Below are 22,301 nucleotides of genomic sequence, written 5' to 3' on the forward strand. Positions count from 1 at the left end.
AAGAGAGCTTTCCAAAATTTTTATATTGGCGACACCCTTTTTAAACAGGTACCACTTTGCGATGTAGTAAATTCATTTTGCATCATTTCACAACACAGTAATTGTTTTACTAGCAAACCAGAGGTTAAACTTAACCTCTTTTTAGCCTTGGGAACAGCGTGGGGAGCATTCATGTGATATGCCGACACACTGCAGCCGACACACTGATGTGTCGCAACACACAGTTTGGAAAGCTCTGTGGTAAAGTAAGGAATTGCAAACTGTGGACAGTATCCAGCTAACATGTCCCATCATCACCAGGATTTATACTTACCCCCTGCACATGCCCTGAAGGGGTTGCAGGAACCCCTAGAAAAGGCTTCCTCAACCTCGGCCCTCCAGATGTTTTGAGACTACAATTCCCATAATCCGTGACCACTGGTCCTGCTAGCTAGGGGTCATGGGAGTTGTAGGCAAAAAACATCTGGACGGCCGAGGTTGAGGAAGCCTGCCCTAGAACATATTTAAGGGACACACAAGGGGGGGAGAGGGGAGATCCGATTGTGCCAAGTGGAAATCCTTGTGCTGGAGGGTTATGTTACTCATTTACTCCTACTTACTCCTCAAAACAAACAACACACCAACAACACCTCAGGGCATCTCAACAGAAATAATTTTAAATGGCAATGAACAGTTTTATGCCTTTTCTGTGTGATCTCTAATCTTTCTGAAATGTGTCTAGCAGAATTGCTCTAATAGTGTACAAAGTTAAATTCTTGCTAAGCTGCTCAGACTATGGTTTTCCTTGTTGAAAAACAAGAAGAGTCTCATAGCAGTGTAAATAGATAAGAAGAAAGAGTTCCCCTTTCTGGAAATGAGACAGCGAGTTTATTCTATTTATTATGAAGATTTATGTTCTACCTTTTTACAAAATACCTAAGTTAACGTACTATCAAGATAAAAATACACCATAACACAAGAGAATGGGCAATCACAAGTGGGGAGAGTGCTCTTTGACTCATGTCCTGCTTGTGGGCTTCCCATAGGTATTTAGTTGGTCACTATGAGAACAAGACGATGGAATGAAGAGCTTTGGGCCTGATCGAACAGGGCTCTCCTTACGTTCTTAATATCCTATGGATCCTGCCCCTCAGTTGCTTTGTTTTCTACAAAGGCAAAGGCCCAGAGATTATGTATTGATGACTGGAATTCATAAGCAGTTTTTGAGAGATGAATTGATTCATCTCATAATACTTGGAGTGCAGACAAGGCACACTCAGGCTGCTCCTTTGGCCCAGAGGCAGCTCATCAGCATTTTAGTGCACATTTCTCCAGATGTAGTGTTTTGTGTGCAACATTCCCCAGTATACACATTTTTGTATGCTCATTTCACTAACATAGTGCGTTTCTATGCACACTTTCTCCTAATGTTTATATATTTTGGCACACATCATTTCACTGCTTGCAAAATGCAGAGAAGCGTGAATTTCAAAGAATATCGATTTCAGTTTGTGCTGTATCAGGAAGTGCAGATTAAGGAGTAATCATATCAAAGTACAATCTGAATTGAAATTATCCCCCATCCAAACTTCCCCCCTTTGTTCAACTGCTAAAGTTCACAGTGACCGGCCGTGGTAGAATTGTGACATCAGAGGAAAATCAGCCAATCGCTGCCTTCCTTTTTTGTCCCTTCGCATTCGCTCATTCAGGCAGGGCTTGATTTACTGGCCCATTGAACAAGGCAATGCTGCTCACAGTGAAGAGGCTGCTTGGGCAGCAGTGCCGCCTTCAGGTATCTGGTGAGGAGAGGATCTCTCTGGTGAAAAGCCTGGTGTGTGAAGAGCTCAATGTCCCTGAGAACCAGCAGACCCTGTTGTTCCAGGGGAAAGTGCTGGAGGGGGAGCACAAATTATCAGACTATCTCATTGGCCCAGAGTCCATCCTCTATCTGGTCATTAAAAAACCTGAGCAAGCTCATCCCGAGGAGCCCTCAAAGCCGACGGCTGCCCAGCCCCACTCAGTGTGGTATCGACTCTCGCAAGTCCTGGAGAAACATTTCAGAACTTCCGACGCAGTGAGGGTTCTCGAGCGGGTGCTGAACGACTACTACAAAGGCCTTGGCTTGCTGAGCCTGGAAAACATCGAAGAGTTAGCAGAGGACCTCCTAAGTCCTGAGGAAGGTGAAGGTGAACCGGTGGCTACAGGTGAGCAAAAGGGGCACCCCACAGCCCCAGTGTCTGAATCCAGGAAGGATAAAGCGACCCAGACTGAGCCACAAGAAATGCTAGGAGGAAGGTGGTGCTGGAAGAACTCTTGAGTAGACTTATTTAGAGAGATCTAAGCGAAAATTAAAATAGTGATGGAGTATGGAACATGGAGCTGTGTCTTTATGTACCAAGGAGGAAGGAGGTTTAGTAAATGAAGATGACCATTTTTAAAAGGACCAGAGCTTCAGTTGGTATTGAAACTAGTGCTGTGCCAGATTTTTCACAGGCAAACAGTTTTGGCATGAAAGGGAAGGCTAAAAGTTCATTGAACAGCCCCTGAATGTGTTTACCCTTACTGACTGCTGCTTTGGTCAGGCATCTCATTTCTGGCTGTGTGATCCCAGGTAACTGGCTGCCTTGTTCCTAGTGTGGTGATGTCATGGCACCACACAGCAAATCAGAGCTGGCGATGTCCAATTTTCCCAAGGCCAAATGAAGCCGTAATTTACACTCACTCTTGAGTGAAGGAAGCCTGCATTGCCTCAGTGCTCCCTGTGTTATCATACTGCACTGGCCATTTAATTGTCTGACAGAACAGCAAGGCAGGATGCATCAGCACCATTGTCTTGGCAGCAGGTTGATATGTTCTGTCTTCTCCCACAAATAGGTTTTTTTTTTTGGGGGGGGGGGAGCCACACCCTGAAAAATCACCATAAGTGGGGCATTCTGAGGGAGGTGCAAAAAGACCTATGAAAACAGTCTCCCCGTTTCAGACCTGCCTCTATCATAGGTTTATCTCCTCCACCGCTACCATCAAACTAGGCTTGTATCCAGGTACATGTAAGGCAGCATGTGCTTTACTGATACATGGTCCTTGGTTCCATCTTTGGCATGGCTATTTAAAATACTGGTGTCCAAACAGTGGAAGATCTCCAGCAAGACTACATGAACCGGTTGAGCCTGAAAGCCCTGGTTGAGATGGACAATTGTCCTTGTACACCCTCTCTCTGTACATTGAATCAAACATCATTTTCTCAAAGTCAGTGTGTCATATAGGAGCATATGGCTGGCTGGCTTCCCAGGACCACAGGCAGGAATTCAAGCATTTCTGTGGCAGCTTCCCAATTTTGTGCTGGAGCTGAAGCAAACAGTTGAAGAACCATTCCCAGGATCCATTTTACATGTTTCCCCCAGCAAATGTATTGGATTCTGCATGAAAAGTGACTGTTCCCCTACCTCCAAGTAGAGCTATTCCACTCCACTTCCCAAGAAAGCAGTCTCCCAATTAGTAGTGGGTTGTTGTTTCTTCACATATACTAAGCTGGTATCAGCAAGCTGCTTCTGAAATGCTCGTTTTGACATGGTTCCCAGCTTGTCATTGCGTTCCTCCACTGAGTTAACTACCCAAGAACTCAGCAGAAGTGAAGGAATGTTTTCAGAACTGGAGATTAAAACTGACATTTCACTACAGAGGTAGTGGGGCAATTAAAGCACCAGACTTGTGAAGAGTGCTACACCCTGCTGTGGAGATGAGATCACTGTCTTCAAACATCTAAAAGGTTGCCATGCAGAGAGTGGAACAGACTTATTCTCTGCTGCTCCAGAGGGCAGGACCAGAGCCAATGGGTGGAAATTGCAGCGAAGCCGATCTTGCATAAAAATGAGGAGAAACACCCTAACAGTAAGCGCTGTTCAACAATGGAACAGACTGCCTCAAGAAGTGGGCGGCTGGCTATCTTTTGTGAGAGGAATTTGAGCAGGGCCTGGATCTCTCATGGATGCTGTAATTGCATCCTGAATTATGGACGTTACATTGAGGCAACAGGTTGGACTCGATGACCTAAGGTCTCGTCTGACTTTTTGATTCACATGCACATGACATCAAATTGTCTCATGGGGAGGGACATACTTTAAACATAAAACCCTACAAATGTTAAAATGGTATCTTCATGCCACCACATCTCTTGTCAGCCAAAGCCAACCTTTTTTTTAAAAAAAGAGTTTTACATTGCTTTTGGGCTATATTCACGTAAGGGGAAGGATATTCCACAGCTGAGAGATAGACATGGAGAATACCTCCTTGTCTCCTTGCAGTTCTTACCTGGCATATATATGGTAAATTTAGTCCATCTTAGAAAGTGTGATGGACCATAATTAGAGCCAGGCTCAGGTATAGATGTTGAATCAAAGGTGTAATATGTGCCAGCAGCTCCAATAGAGTCTGTTGGAAGCCGCCCAGAGTGGCTGGGGAAACCCAGCCAGATGGGCGGGGTACAAATAATAAATTATTATTATTATTATTATTATTCAAAGGACGAGCCATAGTTTGTCTGAAGTGATTCAGTGCATGATGAAGTCTGCAGCCACCACATTTTGGACAACATTTGAGCTTGCCCAAACATTGATTGCTGAAGAGAATCAAGAAAACTTAATTCTTTTTTATTCTCATCACTCAGTGACTGCAGAAGTCATCAAACCACCCTGAGATCTACAGATGGAGGATGATCTGCTGCCACTACTACTAAGTACTGGAAAAAAGAGCAACTATGTTTGCAGAACATAGGGTATTATTATTTTATGTCTTTTCATAAGAGAAAATTAATGCCCATGTAGAAAAAGTGTCCCTTTGGTAATATATAAAGGGTTGCCTGAGTGTCATTTCTGCAACAGGTACATGCATGTCTGTCATAACTGCCCATCCCATTGATCCACCTTCTCTATACATTACAAAATGCACACCTTTTCCTGTATTGTGCAATGGCCACCCAGATGTTCTTGGACTCCAGCTGCCCTCATTCCTGACCCTTGGCCATGCTGGCTAGGGCTGATAGGAGCTGGGACTGACAAGAGGTGAATCTGGAGGATCACAGGCTTCCCACCCCTGCTATATGGAAATTGATATGGGAAGGAGCCAAAGATCACATATTTATGTAATATTGGCTGTTACAGCAAGAGTGCTGTGCATTGAGCTTTTCCTAGGCACTGAAACAATCAAGCTCAGCACCATGCACCACTGGTCTAATAACAGCGTTGTAGGCACTCTGCCCTCCACTGTTCCCATCAAACCACCAAACATTCCTTTGGGGTAAAATTAAATTGGCAGTAACCAAGTGCTTAATTAGCATGCAGTAGTAATTCTGTTTGTAAACACCAAAGCCAGAGGAATGAAATTTGAAGTAGCTGTGGAAGGTGGAATTGTTTAATGAGATGAAACGCATAAAAAGGACTGAGGGAGAGAAAAATCTGTCAGTAATATAGCCAACACTGGAGCTAATATGTCTGCATCTGTGCCTATATGAGGAACACAAAAAGTGGGAGCTTTGGCCAGGCAGTGTCCCCTCAACAAACAGGGCTGTTGTATGCTGGCGGCAGGCCGCTCCACTAACTAGATGCTGCCTTCAGCCCCAGCTTCAGCTTCCTGACCAGACCTCAGGGCAGTTTCCCATAGAGTGCATTGCAGTGAGCTAATGTTGAGGTTACTGCTGCATAGACCCCTGTGTGTCCAAGCTTTTCCTGTCCAGGAATGGTGGTCGCTGGCATCCCAGCCAAAGGTGAGAAAAGGCACACAAGCAGTGATGATGGATCAATGATGATTGTTGTTGTTTAGTTGTTTAGTCGTGTCCGACTCTTCGTGACCCCATGGACCAGAGCACGCCAGGCACTCCTGTCTTTCACTGCCTCCCGCAGTTTGGTCAAACTCATGCTGGTAGGTTCGAGAACACTATCCAACCATCTTGTCCTCTGTCGTCCCCTTCTCCTTGTGCCCTCCATCTTTCCCAACATCAGGGTCTTTCCCAGGGAGTCTTCTCTTCTCATGAGGTGGCCAAAGTATTAGAGCCTCAGCTTCACGATCTGTCCTTCCAGTGAGCACTCAGGGCTGATTTCCTTAAGAATGGAAGGTTTGATCTTCTTGCAGTCCATGGGACTCTTCAAGGATCACTGCCTTGCCGTGGCGAAGGGGCTTGAACAACTCAGAGAAGCTATGAGCTATGCCGTGCAGGGCCACCCAAGATGGACAGGTCATAGTGGAGAGTTTTGACCAAACGTGATCCATCTCGTCCTCTGTCGTCCCCTTCTCCTTGTGCCCTCCATCTTTCTCAATATCAGGGTCTTTTCCAGGGAGTCTTCTCTTCTAATGAGGTGGCCAGTGATGATTACCTCCAAGCTATATACCTGATCCTAAGGGAAAACAGTCCTTTCCAGAGCAGCCAACTGATCTATCACTCAGAACCACAAACGGCTCACCCGCTGCTGCGCCCCATTCTTGCCAGGATTCAGTCTCAGTTTATTGGTCCTCGTTCCACCCAGCGGTATATACAGCAAGGTGCTTGTATGAAATTGCACAGCCTGACCTATTCAGATGTTACGGAGAAATAGAGGGAAATGGGGGAGAGTCATTTTGTTTGACTAAATATAGATCTTAAGCACCCTTCTGAGCACTTGCTTTTTCACGTGCTGAGAGACGCTGCTGTGGTATGGTCCTGATTTAGGGTGATTCGGGAGGAAATGATGCTTTCATGACCACCGAAGGACAATGGTGAAGAAGAACATCACCTCCCTCCCTCCATCTGCTCATACTGCAGTTTAGTGAGCATTAATTGCCTTATGATGGGAAGAACGAGAGCACGCCGGACAGTAATAGTCTAATCCCTGAAAACCGACAAAACAAGGTCCTGTTGAGATGGAGAAGCGTGTGACGTCAAGGAGAGGCTTAAAATATACTCCCGGGTTGAGGGAAGAAATCACATGACAGTTGTGAAACATGAGCTGCCCTTTTGAAGCACAAACCTAGGCAGAAGATTAAAGGGTGTCAGGGCAGGAGAGTAAAATTGCAGCTACTAAAACATTGTTTCTTTTCCATCCTTTTCTGAAGGCTCTGGCAGCATCCAGGGAGCCAGAACAGAATTATTTCATTCAGTGTACGGCCTTTTTGTACAAATGGCTGGCTAACCAGTTCCCCATCTGCTTTGCTTAACTGCCCCAGCTAGGCAGCCAATGAAATAAAAGCCGGGAGCAGTTCCTGGAAAGGGATAGCATTGAAGGGACCAGCTGCTGGTTCATGTTTGACTGCCCCCTATTAGCTGTTGCAGCTGGTTGATGAATGGAGCTCAGAACTGCATCCTTCAGCTTGCTTGCTTATTTGCAATTAACTATGGACTGTTTGCCTCGGCTTGCTTATTGGCTTGACATTAAATCTATCCCTTCGTTTAGCTGAAGGCTTATATATTTTGTGAATTTTAGCCAGAATCATTAGAATTAGTGCTGTGTAAAAAACAAACAGGTGACGCAGGTGGCGCTGTGGGTTAAAGCCTCAGCGCCTAGGACTTGCCGATCGAAAGGTCGGCGGTTCGAATCCCTGCGGCGGGGTGCGCTCCCGCTGCTCGGTCCCAGCGCCTGCCAACCTAGCAGTTCGAAAGCACCTCCGGGTGCAAGTAGATAAATAGGGACTGCTTACCGGCGGGAAGGTAAACGGCGTTTCCGTGTGCAGCTCTGGCTCGCCAGAGCAGTGATGTCACGCTGGCCACGTGACCCGGAAGTGTCTCCGGACAGCGCTGGCCCCTGGCCTCTTAAGTGAGATGGGCGCACAACCCCAGAGTCTGTCAAGACTGGCCCGTACGGGCAGGGGTACCTTTACCTTTAAAAAACAAACAAACAAAAGCCTCCCAGTGTTTTTCAGTTATTCTCCATCAATAAATAAAGAATGATTTTTTCCTAGGTGGGGTGCTGGGTTTTTGCTGCACTTAACTTACTTTTGAGGTGGCTGGAGGGTATTTCTGTGAGTGTGGTTTTTTCATTCTCCAAATCATCTCCCTGGTGGTCTGCACTCTGCAACCTTCCAGAGTCCCCCTACATATGGTTTTGAGGAACTTCAGGATGGGAAGACAACAGGCCATCCAGGGGTTGTTCTATAATGGAAGAGGACATTAATTCATGTCCTCCCCACCCCAAAGCCACTTGTAAGTAAATGCAATCTCTTCTAAACCTAGAAGTTCCTAGAATTTCACCCTGCATATGATAAACCACCCTCTTTCACAAGAGATGATTATCTGGAAATTTAAAGGCAGGACTTGGCACAGGGCTAGTGAAAATGGGATCATCATATTCAAAAGCTGTGAGCCTGTAGTTGATGTGGTGGTGTCTACCTCTCTCATTTGAACATAAGAACTCAAAAAGATATTTCATGGATCAGGCTAAGGGCCCATGTAGTCTGGCATCCTGTACCCCCAGTGAACAACCACAAGTATGTAGAAAGCCTGTGAGCAGGAACTGAATGCAACAGCACTCTCCCTATTTGTGATTCCCAGCAGAGACATACTTCCTCTGTATGTCTTTGGACTTGTGTTTGTTGGGGTTCTGGGCAAGATGAGCTTTTGCTCTGACCCAGCCAGGGGTGGGGAACCCAGTGGCTTCCAGATATTGCTGGACTAGGGCTCCCATCATCCCTTCTTATTGACTAGGCTGTGTGGGAAAGGTGGGTGCTGGAATCCAAGAACATCTGAAGAGCCACTAGATTCTTATCCCTGAGCAAGGCATTTGCATGCAAGTTGCCATGCTAAAATCTGCCCTGATAATGTAGGGCTTGTTCCCGCAGTCACATTCTGTGGGATGTAGTTTCTTCAGCAGCAGTAATGTGCCTCTGCAATGAACTTTGGGAAGCTGAACCAGTCCTGTGAATGCTTTGATGCTTGTTGCAGAATCTGCTCCCTACTTATGTCATAAAAAGTATTGTGGAAAGTAAGTCAGACCATGCATGATGTGAGGAATTGTGACCAGGATACACACTGGATTCACTGGATACACTTTAATCTGAAGGAAAGTTAACGTAGTTTTGGCTTTCCTGTGTAAGAAATGGTTGTCTGAGTGAGCCCCCAGACAACTCTACAGAAATCCAGGACATTTAAAGGTGGGGGCAATTTACTTCCAGAAAAAAAGACAGAGGCTCTTTTCTCTAGTCTAGGGAATAGTTCTTCCTAGTTTGTCCATAGGGTAAACCCAACCTTATTGCATTTTTCATTCAGCTAAAATTAGAACAGAGCACAGTACTAATTAGAAGTGTAGTCAATGCAGAGTAACATTACACGATTGTTTTCTACATCTTTCTGAGCTTAGTGCTTCTCAAATAAATCGGCACTTGCTATTCCCGTAATGGCATCATGGTGACTCACGTTCAGAGTGTAACTCTCTGTACCACCCCAGTTGTAAGTGTAAAGTGATTCCTCATTTTGCCTTTATGTAGCAGCAAATTATTTCTCATTTTGTATGTCGGCTTACCAGTGTTGCACTGCATGCATGTACACTAGCGTCAGGGGGCATTCCCCTTGCCTCTAGAAACCTCAGAGAGAAACAGCTGAAACCTGAAGAAAATCATCTTTGTCAACTCTCGCTGGCATTTTATAAGGCATCCTCAGGATCTCTAAAAGACAAAATAACATGAGGGTGCAGATTCCAAAGGGGACACTATTTCCTTGCTTCCAGTCTCCTCCTCTCTGTACCATTGAAAAGGGGCTTCAATCCAGAGCAGGGAGGCATAACATTTTATTCCTAGCGTGTTAATGTCTAGCACACTGGGGCATCCACTTACTATGTTGCTTCTTCAGAAAGCACTAGGAGTGACAGCCATCTAAATGGGTTACTGACCTGACAGGGTGGGTTACTTCCTGGTCTTAAAGATGGCAGCTGAAGCCTGAAAAGGTGCAATTTAGAGAAAACTCAGACAGTCACGATGTCTGCATCGTAACCAAAGAAACTGTGCTTGCTGAGCATTTCCCTGCTGCATACAACTCTCAAAGGGCTCATGGGATGAGGAGATGGCAGCTTCAGCTCTGACCCAGTCTTGTTACTATTAAAACACCACCTTTTTCCTGAATGCTAGCCTGTTTCCTAAAACAGCAGACTGCAAAATCCTCTCTCGTCAGCATCCATACTTGCCAAGATCAGTCTTTATCTCCTTGTGTTTTGACTTTTCTTCCCACAAAGACCCAAATGTTGATTTCTCCAAATTATTGCCCCCGCCCTCATCCTACCTTCCCTCTCCGTCAGCTTGAAACAGCTATGAATGAATGGCTGGTGGTCATGTGATTCTGTCACCATGGAGACACATGGCAGCTGTAAGATGTAAGAATCAGGATCATAGGAGGGCGGCTGCATAACCAGCAAGTTATTTATAGGTTGCTGTTTGTGAATTTATGGAATCACATCTGTCTTTGAGCATCATGTTTCATATTCACTCTGATTCCGGTGGGCCAGGGCATTATTCTTTACAAGCGTGCATTATACAAATCCCCCAAGTCTATGAATTAATCCAGAGAAGGGAGGGTTCTCGGTAGCTTATACAATCTCTGAGCAAGCTTAGATCAGGCTGGTTTAAAATTCACATTAATTTTTTCATCATGAGATCCTCTCACAAACCTACTCAGACTTCTCAATACATAGGTCAAACCACATCTTTGAACATAAGCTGCTGATGGCTGCTCCATGAACACATGAAGGAAAAGCCATACAGCAACCCATGATCGTTTCTTAAACAAAGAGATTTCTTTTTGGTTTTTCCATGCAAATAGGAAGCAGGAGCCAGCACAAGGCGAGATGTGGGATCACCTATTACAGGGTTGAATCTGAGAATTTTTGGTTGCTCGGTTTCTCATTTTTCAAATCTTAAATTCGGTTCACCACATTTCTGCAGCAATCTTTGAATTAAAAAAATTGTCATGAAAATTATTCAGTATTTTAATGCAAATTTCTCCTAATAAACACATTTTTGAATGAAATTTTAGCTGATGTACACATTTTTGCAAACATTCTTTCCAAATATGATGCATATTTGTTTGCTATTTTCACCAATATATTCTTTTTTATGCACACTTTAACCGCATATTTGATATTTTACAAACACTGGTTGGTTGGGAACTGCATCACAAAATTTGGATGAGTGCAAATTTCAAAGTTTAGTTCTGTTTCTTGCCTTGTTTTGGAAAGTGAGAATCTGATGGATTCACCATTAAATGTGAACTGAATCAATATTCTCCCCCATCCCTAACTATAGGTACCCATTTCTGCCCCCTTTCTTAGAAGGTGAACATAATCTATTCAGCCCAACCTTAAACATTTTGTTATCCCCTGGGTAAAATTTGAAAAATGTGATCCAGCAGGCAGAAAGTTGTATCTGGATCTGAAGAACTTAGCAGTATCCATAAGCTTTCTCTGGCAGAGCAAATAACAGTTTGGGGTGGGGACTGCTTATAGCAGAAAAAATGATGGGAGAGGGTGAGGGGGAAAGAGTTAACCCACTGCTGGTTATTGCTGCTTTAACTTACCAGCCATGGGGAAAGATGGGTGGAGGTGTCAGGATATTATTTTCTTAATTTTTGCTTTGCCAGTTCCATGCTTGCACAGCAGAGAGATGCAGATTGAACTCTTCTCTGGAGGCTAGACCAGCTTAGGATCCCGTGGATCCTTGCTAGCCCAGCCCTGCCCTGCCCTGCCCCCATTCTACCCTATTTAGGACTTAGGTCATCAGTAGTTTGTGCCATCAGTGGGCACAGTAGCAGCTTTTGTGGAAGCAGATCCTCACCACCAGCAGCAGCAGTGCCCCAGCCGAGAGAAACACCTGGCTCCCTCCTGCCGCACATATCTGGCACTAGGATTGCTCTGCTCAGTAGGACATGAGAAGCAATAGGAAAGATGGCTTTTCTTTTTAATGCTGTATAGCCTTTCTTCCTTAAATTGTCAGTGTAGAATCACAAATTTGTTAAACATCTAAATGAGCTAGGTTCTGCACAATGGATAAATAAGGTGATAGCCCTGCTGGAACGTATTTTAGTGGGGACCTTTTTCTTACTTATAAAATAATCCCTTTTCCACCAAAAAGAGAAAGAGAGAAAAGAAAAGACTCCCACCAAACAGAATGAACCTCTTGTCACACCTAAGGCTTGTCCAGCACTTTGCCCTAACTCAGACTCCTGCCTTCCACACTGCTTTAGAAAAAATATAAACAAGAAGAGAACATATGATTTATGTCTCCAAAGACACAGAACTTGACAGTATTTTGTGAGATGTCTCAAGGGACATAACCCACTGTCTTAAGCACACAGGGAAAATTCTGATAAATTGCCATTTAAAAAACCAAGGAAGCCAAATGTCAAAATATAAATAACTTTATTGGACAGGTAGGGTGGAGGTAAAAAAAGGGAAAAGGAAAGGTAACAACCATCTATAGATACCCAGCCCAGCAGATAAAATGGATAATGAAAATCTAACTGAGTCACCAATGTGCTATGTGCTTGGATGAAATCTTTACCCACAGGTAGTTATTCTTTTTAAATACCAGCACCATCAAGAAAGACACCCATATTGAGGTTATTGCAATATGGGTGCAAATGCATTTATATTTAATATTTATTTGTTTATTAAACTTATATCCTGCCCTTCCACCCAAAGGAAGGAGCCCAGGGCAGCAACCAACAACTGATATAACAATAAAACGTCCTTACATTATTCCAGTAGAGATGTAGACTGGGAAAGATCTTGACTTAAAGGCTTGTTGGAAGAAGGTGCTGAAAAGACAACAGAGGTGGCACTTGTCTAATACTTAAGGGAAGGGAATTCTAAAGGATAGCACTAAGACGCAATTGTGAGAAACAGACCCTCCTGATAATGTGGCATCTGCAGGAGGACTTCAGCTGCACAGCACAGTGATTGGTTGGGTATATAAGGGGCGAGGTGATCTTTCACATATCCTGGTCCCAAGCTGCATAGGCTTTATACACCAAAACCAGCAGCTGGAACTTGGCCCAGTAGCTTCACATGTTGGCAATATCCTGTCCCAGCGAGCAGCTGAGCTGAGCTTTTATGCTCCTTGACCAGCCAGGAGCTCATGCGGGAGGCTGCAAGATTGAATGCACCCTCTCTCCAAGCTCTGCATCAGACAGGGAGGGGGCACTTGCCCCAGTCCTTGTAGTGCTTACCAACTGTCTCATCAGGGAGCAAGCAAAGTGCTCAGGAACTCGCTTCCTTCTCCAGGCTGCAGTTTTTAATAGATTACAAAACAGATGAAATAAAGTTATTTCATTGACGGCCCTCATATTGTTATGTACAGAACAACACCGAGGGTGTTTAAACTATAATAACAACAGCAACTTCGTACATTAGTGAAGTTGGCGTGTTATGAGATGTACAAAAATGGCACCTACGCAGCAGAATCATCTGCCATGGCTAGCCTTGGGCTAATCACTTGTCTCTTAGCTACAGTGTTCCTCGACTGAAAAAATAGGGTGTTCTTTGTCTGCCTTTGACCCGTTTTAGGGGTTGGTGTTAGAATTCCTGATCAGTAGTAGATTTGTACTTATACATGCAGGCTATCTCGTAGCTCAGAAAGGGACGCGGGTGGCACTGTGGGTTAAACCACAGAGCCTAGGACTTGCTGATCAGAAGGTCGGCAGTTCGAATCCCCGCAACGGGGTGAGCTCCCGTTGCTCGGTCCCTGCTCCTGCCAACCTAGCAGTTCGAAAGCACGTCAAAGTGCAAGTAGATAAATAGGTACCGCTCTGATGGGAAGGTAAACAGCGTTTTCGTGTGCTGCTCTGGTTCGCCAGAAGCGGCTTAGTCATGCTGGCCACATGACGCAGAAGCTGTACGCTGGCTCCCTCGGCCAATAAAGTGAGATGAGAGCCGCAACCCCAGAGTTGTCCATGACTGGACCTAATGGTCAGGGGTCCCTTTACCTTTACCTTATCTCGTAGCTCATGGAGCTCAGCAGGCAGTTGACTCCACTCTCCATGTGCACTATTACTTTGCATCTGGCTGAAGTTAAGTGGACCTTAGGGTTTTAGTCAACAAGGAAGTTGAATCCAGAAGCTTATAGTCTGCCTTTGTTGATTGGTGCATGAAACTGGCAGCATATTAGCAGAATATTTGGTTTATGGACAAGCTCTGCTGTCATTTGCACAGCAGTTTGGAATCAGAGCTGCCACCTTTTTATGTCAGAAGTGCCATTCCCCTGGAACCTGGGGATGGTGGCGGATCAGATAGAACCAATACAGAATCTGGCAGACTGGGGGGTGATGCCAGAATGAGACTTGGTGTTTTATGGCTGGGTGGGTCATGGTAGAATTTGGTCAGCCATGAGTGGTTAATTACATCGATTGCTGCCGAACATGGCCCCTCCCACTCTGCCCTTGGCAGTGAGCAGACCTCCATTCTGGGGGCTGGGGGAGTAAGGATTGCACCACCATGCAGCAGAACCAATTGCCACAGCTGGCTCTCCCTCCCTGCTCTTGGTCACTGAAGGCCTCCAGTCCTGGGGGGAAATGATTAAGAAGCTCACAGCTGGACAACAGACTATCAGTCGCCAGTAATGAGAGGGGGAGGAGTGAGATGGGATGGAGGGCAATGGGTGGGGACACTCATGACCAGATGAAAATAGACTTTGAGTGGAGGATATGCCACCTGAGCAGCGGAATGTGTAAGAGTGGCTAGGAATGTGATTACATTGCATCATTTTATGCAATGTGCTTAGTGGATCCTTCAGAATAATGCTGCCATTCTGCCAAAGGCGCTTTACCATTTAAAACACCAAAACAAGGACAAGCGGCCTCAGGGCATTGGTGCCACTTCAGGAGCTGATGATGGCACTAGTTCTTTGGTTTGGGCTTCTTGCTTTCTGCTTTCCTCTCGGAGCACACAACTTTTTAGACAGATCCCTGTCTGTGTGGTGAAGATGCCCTGGCTGGATCTTTTCAAGTGATCTTTCCTTTAGACTGCTCCAGAGGTTGAGCTCTCTGAGCTGGGACGTTCCTGATTCTTCAGACCCAAACTCTGGGCTCTTGATAATACTGCCTTGCCTATATGCGTTGGAACTCTTCTGATCTTCCAGGTGGCAGACCGTCCATTCACACCACAGGCTGCTCGCGATTGCGGACACTTTCCCGCAGTGCCCAAGCGGCTCGCCTGAGGCATGCCGGGAAAAGCGCGCCTTTCACCGAAGCATCAGGTGTTGGTTGGCCCTGCCGGGGAGGGGCCTCGAGGGTCCGCGGAGCAGCAGCAGCGTCTAACCCCGCTCGGGCCCCCATGCCACCGCTATGGGGGGGCCGGGTGTGAGTGCGGGAGAGGCGGCTGGCTGCTCCCCCGCGACCCCCTCCCGCCGCCGGATCCCAGAAGGGCGGCGAGCCGAGCTCGTTGCCAGCCGAAGCCCCGCGCTTTCCCACTGACGCGCGTCGGCGAGTGACTCAAGCCTACGTCACGCGCGCCCGGCCAAAAGACGCTCTCCTTGCCTGGGGAAAGGCGAGCCGCGCCAAGGTGCTCTCACGGCGACGACGACGCAGCCTGCTCCGTGGGCTCTCGACGGCGACGAGCCGACGGACCTGACAGAGCCGCAGAAAGAGCGAGCCGTCGGGGAGTAGGAGGAGAAGCGGCGGCAGCAGCAGCAGCGGAGCAACTGGGCGAAGAGCGGCCACCTGGGTGAGCCGAGGCGCGCGTCAGGTCAGGGCGCGCGGCTTTGCCTTCCTCCCATTGCCCAGCCGCCAGAGCACTTTCCCCGGCGAGTTGTCAGAGGTCCGCCCGGCCCAGCGCAGCCGCCTTCCGCCCTGCGTCCCGGAGGAGTTCCTCGACGGCGCGCCGACGGGGCGGGCAGCCCACTGGTAAGGAAGGCAAGGAAGAGTGAGCCCTTTGGGGGCAGGTGCAGCGCCTCCTCGCGCCTTCTCCTTCCTCTTCCCTCTGTTTCTTCCCGGTACGCAGGTAGGATCTGCTTGTTTCGCTTTACCAAAAAGACACGGGGGGGGGGGGAGAGGAAACTCCCGGTTGCTAGGCGAGGATGGAAAAAGGATCTCGCCTAGCAACTGGGGAGGAGGAAGGCAGGTGGACCAAGGGTGGAGAAAAGGGAAAAGGGAGCAAGGCGAGGAGGCGCGTCACCTGAAGCCTAAAAATAGCCAGCGGTGCGGAACGGAAGGAGGCACGTTTGGGCGAGATAGATGGGGGGGGGGGGGAGACGAGCAAATCGCCCTTTGCTGAAGCCCGGAGGGATTGCCACGATCCCTTCCGAAGAGATGCTTGGAGAGCTGACATTTTAAGTAAGTATGGGGTGGGGAGCGGGGTATATAGCTCGTCAGTGGCCATCCTGAAATCCACGCAGCCTGAAGTGTGACCTTGATTGTAACATTGGGAAAGGAAGCAGAAACCACTCCGTCCTCATGAATAATGAAACGCCGGCGCTTGAATCCTGGCTCATTTGGCCCCACCTCTCTCTGGGGCAATTCATCACAGAAGTTAGGGGTATAGAAGATGGGCCACAAGAAGCTGCATTCATTTGACTCCTACGCTGTGGTTTAGGGTGGGGGAGAGGATGCTAGAGGTTTGTCTTGTTTCGTTTTTTAAAAAAAGCCTGGGCATTTGTGAAAATGTTGGCTGCATTGGAAAGCCAGTTCTGGATCTGCTTTTAGCCCTGGTGGAAAAAAAGATGCCATTGGATTTGATATAAATCCTATGCAACTATTCTTCCTTTTTAGTATGCTCTTTTTGAAATGATTAATAAACCCTTTTAAAATACAATCCAAGCCATCAGCTATTGACGTATGTACGTACTTGAATGGGGTTTGGAAGTGGAAAGTGACAGATCCAAATAGCCTTCCTATTAAGATGCAGCTCTGACTGTAACATAACTGCCTAAAAAATAGATTGTGTTTATGGTGTTTGCTCCTGATTTGCATTTGCAATTGGAAGCATGTGTGCAAAGCTCCATTAACACTTTTGCTTAAACCAGAGTGAATCTGGAGTCAAATTCTTATCGCCGGAGCTATGTGCAAGCTATGTGGGAATTTTAGTGCCCCAGAAGAAATGTTTAAATGGGGCCTACTGCACCATTTAATGGCACCATCCTCAGGCTGCTGGAGGATCATCCCCTGTCCCACCTCACCTGGTCCTTTTGCTTGTCAATCTCTGATAAGGCCTCCTTCACTACCATTCCAGGTCCTGCAGCTGCATGAACAGACCCCTTATTGGACTATCTGGTTTCCATTTCCTCCAATATGCCCTGCACTCCATGCCTTGATGTGCCATGACTTCTTAACCATTTATGGTTCATATCCAGCCTCAGCCCACTTTCCCACATCTTCCCTCTGCTCATTGCATCAGGTCCTCCAACCTCTGTTTGTTCCTTGTTGTGCATAAGCAGCAGAAGCACATGTGCCAAGAATTCAGGATGTACCTTTCCTCTTCTGCTGCAGCAACAAAAGTGCTGTTCCATATTAGTATGTTCCTAGATCTCCACCATGACTGCCTAATTGTAAGGCCAGCACGACATGTGACTCTCTCTACAAATGACATTGAATTATTATGCAGCATGCCCCTATAACGTAATAATGAACTTAGAAAGCTGACTTATATATCACGCTTGATACTGTCCACACTAACTAATAGCGGCTCTCATGGGCTTCATACAAGAGTCTTTCCTAGGCCAATCTGGAGATGCAAGGGATTGGACCTGAGACTTTCTGTATGCAAAGCAGATGCTCCGCCACTGAGCTATGGCCCTTCCCCTGGTTTTGGCCCTTCCTGTTTGTGGACATATGTTTCACAGATCCCAAGGTTAGATAAAACTGTCGGATAATCCAGCAGGGTCTCTTCTGTTGCACAGCCCATATGGATCTTCCCAGCCTGTGACTTATTTTTAGCTGCAGAGAAGCATCCTTTTAGAAGGGCATCTCTATCCATCTTGATGTTCTCAAGGGAATAATAAAGTTTCCATTTGCTTGCCTGTCTTCTAGAAAGCTCATTCTCTGATGCTGAGAGTCAATAGGAACTCTCAGACAGAATGTTGGGTCTAGGAGTTCAGGGTTCCATTCCTAGCTTAGCCTCTGCGTGGCCCTGGGTCTGCTCCCCATTTCTAATGTCACAAGAATAATAGTATCATAGAATTGTAGAGTTGGGATGGACCACAAGTGTGCAAGAATATCTTTGCCCAGCATGGGGCTCAAACCCACATGAGATTAAGAGTCATGCTCTACTGACTAAACTACCCCAGCAGTGATGGAACTCGCAATGTTGTGTGTGTATGTGTGTGCGTGCGCAGAAGGAGGATGAGAGATTTAAAATGAGTTTTAAAATGGCAAGTCACTTGGCGCAGCTAGAAGTGCCACATCCATTATTAATCATGGAGAATGCATTGCTGGTGGCCTCTGGGGGGGGGTCCTCCTGACATCATTCAGCAGTGCCATCTCTCCATCTGTCCCTCTCCTCTTGCCCTTCCTCAAGGGTGACCTTTTCTCTTTCAGCAGCTTTGGGCCTCACACCTGCATCGCTCTGCTCCTCCTCTGTCTTCATGTCTCCCAGGGGAGTTAGAGAAGCCATTTTTTTGCCTCCTTTCTTTGTTATCACTACAGCAACCCTCCAAGATCAGAGAGAGAGGCGAGGGGAATGTATATCAGAGCAAGGGGAGGAAGTGGGTATGCATTGGAAGTGAACCGTATTCCTGCGGGTACGTATTGGAAGTGAACCATAGTCCACGAAAGCTTGTGCCATTGTAAGTTTTGATGACCTAATTTAAAGTGCCACAAGACTGTTGCTTTTGCTGCAAGAGAGTAAGATGGTGAATATAGTTTATGTTGGCAATGCTGTCTTCCATGAAGGTGCAGCCCCCAGTTTTAATCCTGAGTCCCCTGCTACTGATTTCCATGGGAAAATCAGCCTTCTGTTTTTGTACTAAAGAACCAATTTGCCCTCTGGCTCTAAATAGAAAAACTCCACCTTATGAATGTATTCACAGCATTAAGGGAGTCATATGATTACTGGCTTTCACTGCCTTCAAATACAGGGTCATATTGTTATGGCTTATATATGCTGCTATGATACCAAACAAGAAATGAACATGGCCTGTATTTGATGAATAGCCCCTTTTTACTCATTGTCTGGCCAATGATGGTGCAAAGTCTCGTTCTTTCTCTCTCTCCTCTGAGATATGAAAACAAATGGAGACTTCTATGAAAGTATTGATGTGGGGACACGAAGAGTTGAGATGTGTTTTGTAATTAACTCCCTAGCTCTCTCTGATAGACTCCCAAATGCAATGCTGTGAAATAAGTCTTGCCTTGAGCCCCCCATAAGAGTGCTGTTGAGTAAGCTGTGACGTCTTTTATTACTAGTAATAAAATTATTAATAATAAAGGCCTACAAGTGAAATTCAACATGGCATTAATTGGGGTATCTGTGAGCGGGAAGAGGTCTGCTTGCCAAGGGAACTCCCACTTGCTCCTGTTTTGGGTACCCCACCCCCATCCTCCAGAGCAAAGATTTAGGGAGCACAAGGGGAGGAGAGGCAGCTTAATTCTTGTTCAGTGAGTGGACTTCATTCTGCTTGTGCAGCAACACAGCTGAATCTTGCCCGATAGCACTTTTAGGATTCTAAAGGTAGGTGACCACAGACCAGCTGAGCAGCTCTTAGATGCAGCATAAGTGCTTATCTGCTGCCAAGTGGAAAGAGGCTTGCTGTTGGGATGTCCCACACAGTGGGGGGGGGAGCAGGGGGGAAACGATCCTTGGGTGTCTCTGTGTTGAGGATACACAGGATCCTAAGCACCCTCATTCATGTAACATGGCCTTAAGAGGAGCCCTTTGCCAGCCTGTACACTGCCATGCTTAATTTCCTCCCACGGATGGCAATGGGAAGGGTGGTGGGAAATGGCAAAGAGAACGGTAAGAAAAAGCAGTCTCCTGACCCCCACCCTTGCCTGGCAGCAAGCTGTCAGGGTTTAAGAAGTGTTTTTAGCTCCACTACAGAATCCTTCCCTCTCCCCAATAGGATTGTTCTGCCACCATGCAAAAACACTATTTCCCCACCCCCAGCCCTGTATTCCAGCTCACAACAAACCTGTGCCATATGTTGTTATTATCCATGTTTTCAGAGGAATAATTGGGTGTGCCCAATACCCAGTGAATTCATGGCTCGGCAGGGATTTGAGCTCAAGTCTTTAAGGTCCAAGATTCTGGGCATTGGCCCATTTTTAGCATCCGATAGCAAGTCTTTGGAAAGAAGATCCATTATATTGTTAACAATGTTTAGGGCAATATAACCAACAGCAGCAACAAAATTCTCTGCCAATTTTGCTCAAATTCTTATTGAAAAATCACACCCCTGAATTGTCTGACTGATGTAAATTTTTAAAGCAGGCCAATTTGACTATTTTTGCATGTTCTGTAGAATTGCTTCTGTTTTAGGTTATTACTGGGAGAAACAGAACAAATCCAGGCACTGAAATTCCTGCTCAGCCCTCCTCATGATATTTGATAGGGAAGTGCCACTCATCTACTTCCACGCTTGTCTTCATAGCCTCTTGAGAGCTAGAAACTCTGTTTTCCCCATATGAAAGCTGCGGGTTCTTTAGGGTGCTGAATTTTGTGCCCAGTGTCATTTTTGCACTTGAGAGATACAATCACACCATTGAAGGATATACGTAGCTCTGGCAATATCCATTCAGACACAAGGCCATGTGGGGTGAGTTTTGTGGGCTGTTTGTGTGCTAAAGGTCATCAGCATAAGGAACAATCCCCCCTCCCCAAAGAAGCTGGAAGGTGTGAATAGAGAACCTGTGCTAACATTGCACATATTAGCATACAAAGTGTGTCTCTTGTGATACCTCTCTGCTATCCATTGTAAGGCACCAGTGTGAGCTGGACAGTGGGCTCTGCTCTAAAGCAATTCTTACTCACTTCTGAAGTATCACTTCTGATATCTGAAGAAGTGTGCATGCACACGAAAGCTCATACCAAGAACTGACTTAGTTGGTCTTTAAGGTGCTACTGGAAGGAATTTTTTTTGTTCTTACTCACTTCAGTGAGCGTTACTTGCAGAGGAGATTTTCCCTGTGAATTGTGCCTGAAATAAATTAAACAGGATAACTCAATTTATTTCTTCTTACTCCTTGGGTTAATTTTTATTATTCACATCCGTGCAGCATCAGTGTAAGAAATTAGGATCAGTGGGACTATAGAAAGCTGACTTACACCAAGTCAGACCATTGGTCCATTCTGTATTACACTAACAGTGGCTCTCCAGAGTTTCAGGCATGGGACACCCCCCCCTCCTGCCTGGAGATGCAGGGGATTGAACCTGGCACCTTCTGCATGCAAAGCAGATGCTCTCATGGCTTGACCTCACAAGAAACTGCACTAGGAAAACTCATTTTAAGACTGGGAATGCCAACAATAGCACAATGCCTCACATACAGAAGTGCCACTGCAAGCTGACCCAGTTTGGAGCAGCACTTTTTTGCCAACATCATCAGATGCCATGCATGAGCATGGCAAACTCTAGTATCCCCAGGTGTGTCTACTGAGTATGCAGAGGGTTGCTGTGCAAGGATAACATGCCATGGGAAACTACTCTCTTCAAATCTCTCTTACATGAATTTATTGAGTGGCCTTAGGCACCCCCACCCTCAATCTGCCTTAGTCATATGTTTTATGGTGATAACACACGCCTACTGTACATAGCTGAATGTAACAGCAGTTGCTTCTGGGCCTTGGGGTTCAAACTGTGTCTGCTAAATTCTCTTTAGCCCTCAGCTGCATGGTTTAAGGCTGCTGTCTTTGCAACATCAGAGCAGCTGAGTCGAAGACAGCCAGAGGACTGATGGCATATTGCTTGCAAAGCCCCATGTGGACTTTGGAGCAGATCAGCCAATGGCATCATCAAGAGGGATGGCATGGCGGACAGCAGGATGGAGGAGGAGTTTGCAGGAACAGATGATATCAGAAGACAAAAAATATGTTTTATGGGAGAATAACCATGTAGCTCATTATGCTACAGGCATATAGCTATATTGTAATAATAATCTTTTCATGACATCTAACCTTGATTCAAGACTTGCTTCAAAACAGTTCATTTGATATTGGCACAGAATGAGAGAATTGTAGAGTTGGAAGGGACCCTGTGAATAATCTAGTGGAACCCCAATGCAGGAATATGCAACTGTCCCATACGGGGATCAAACCTGCAACCTTGGTGTTATCAGCACCATGATGTAACCAGCTGAGCTATCCAGGCACAATCTTTTGGATCTGATGGTAGTAAAAGGTGTATTGGTGGTTGACTTCCCAAACCAAGCTGATGGTAAGAATGTAGGTCATTCT

At 46.2% G+C, this 22,301-nt stretch overlaps 2 protein-coding genes across 3 annotated transcripts in view; both read left to right on the top strand.

Moving 5' to 3' along the window:
• The first annotated feature begins 1,665 nt into the window (after positions 1-1,665).
• Positions 1,666-2,351, top strand: UBL4B (ubiquitin like 4B). The gene has a single exon (XM_083745254.1). The coding sequence runs from the start codon at positions 1,724-1,726 to the stop codon at positions 2,294-2,296; it is 573 nt and encodes a 190-aa protein (XP_083601380.1). The 5' UTR covers positions 1,666-1,723; the 3' UTR covers positions 2,297-2,351.
• A 13,727-nt stretch (positions 2,352-16,078) lies between these two features.
• Positions 16,079-22,301, top strand: part of SLC6A17 (solute carrier family 6 member 17) — a 151,837-nt gene continuing 145,614 nt past the window's right edge. For both annotated transcript variants that reach the window (XR_014565797.1, XM_083745192.1), the window contains exon 1: positions 16,079-16,249. The gene's annotated coding sequence lies outside the window, so the exon portion shown is untranslated. The remainder of the gene's footprint in view (positions 16,250-22,301) is intronic.

The sequence above is a fragment of the Podarcis gaigeae genome (assembly GCF_964106915.1).
Source record: "Podarcis gaigeae genome assembly, chromosome: 6".
Lineage (NCBI taxonomy): Eukaryota > Metazoa > Chordata > Lepidosauria > Squamata > Lacertidae > Podarcis > Podarcis gaigeae.

Excerpts from the sequence above, each read along its gene's own strand:
- UBL4B (XM_083745254.1), top strand. The coding sequence starts at position 1,724 with ATGCTGCTCACAGTGAAGAGGCTGCTTGGGCAGCAGTGCCGCCTTCAG.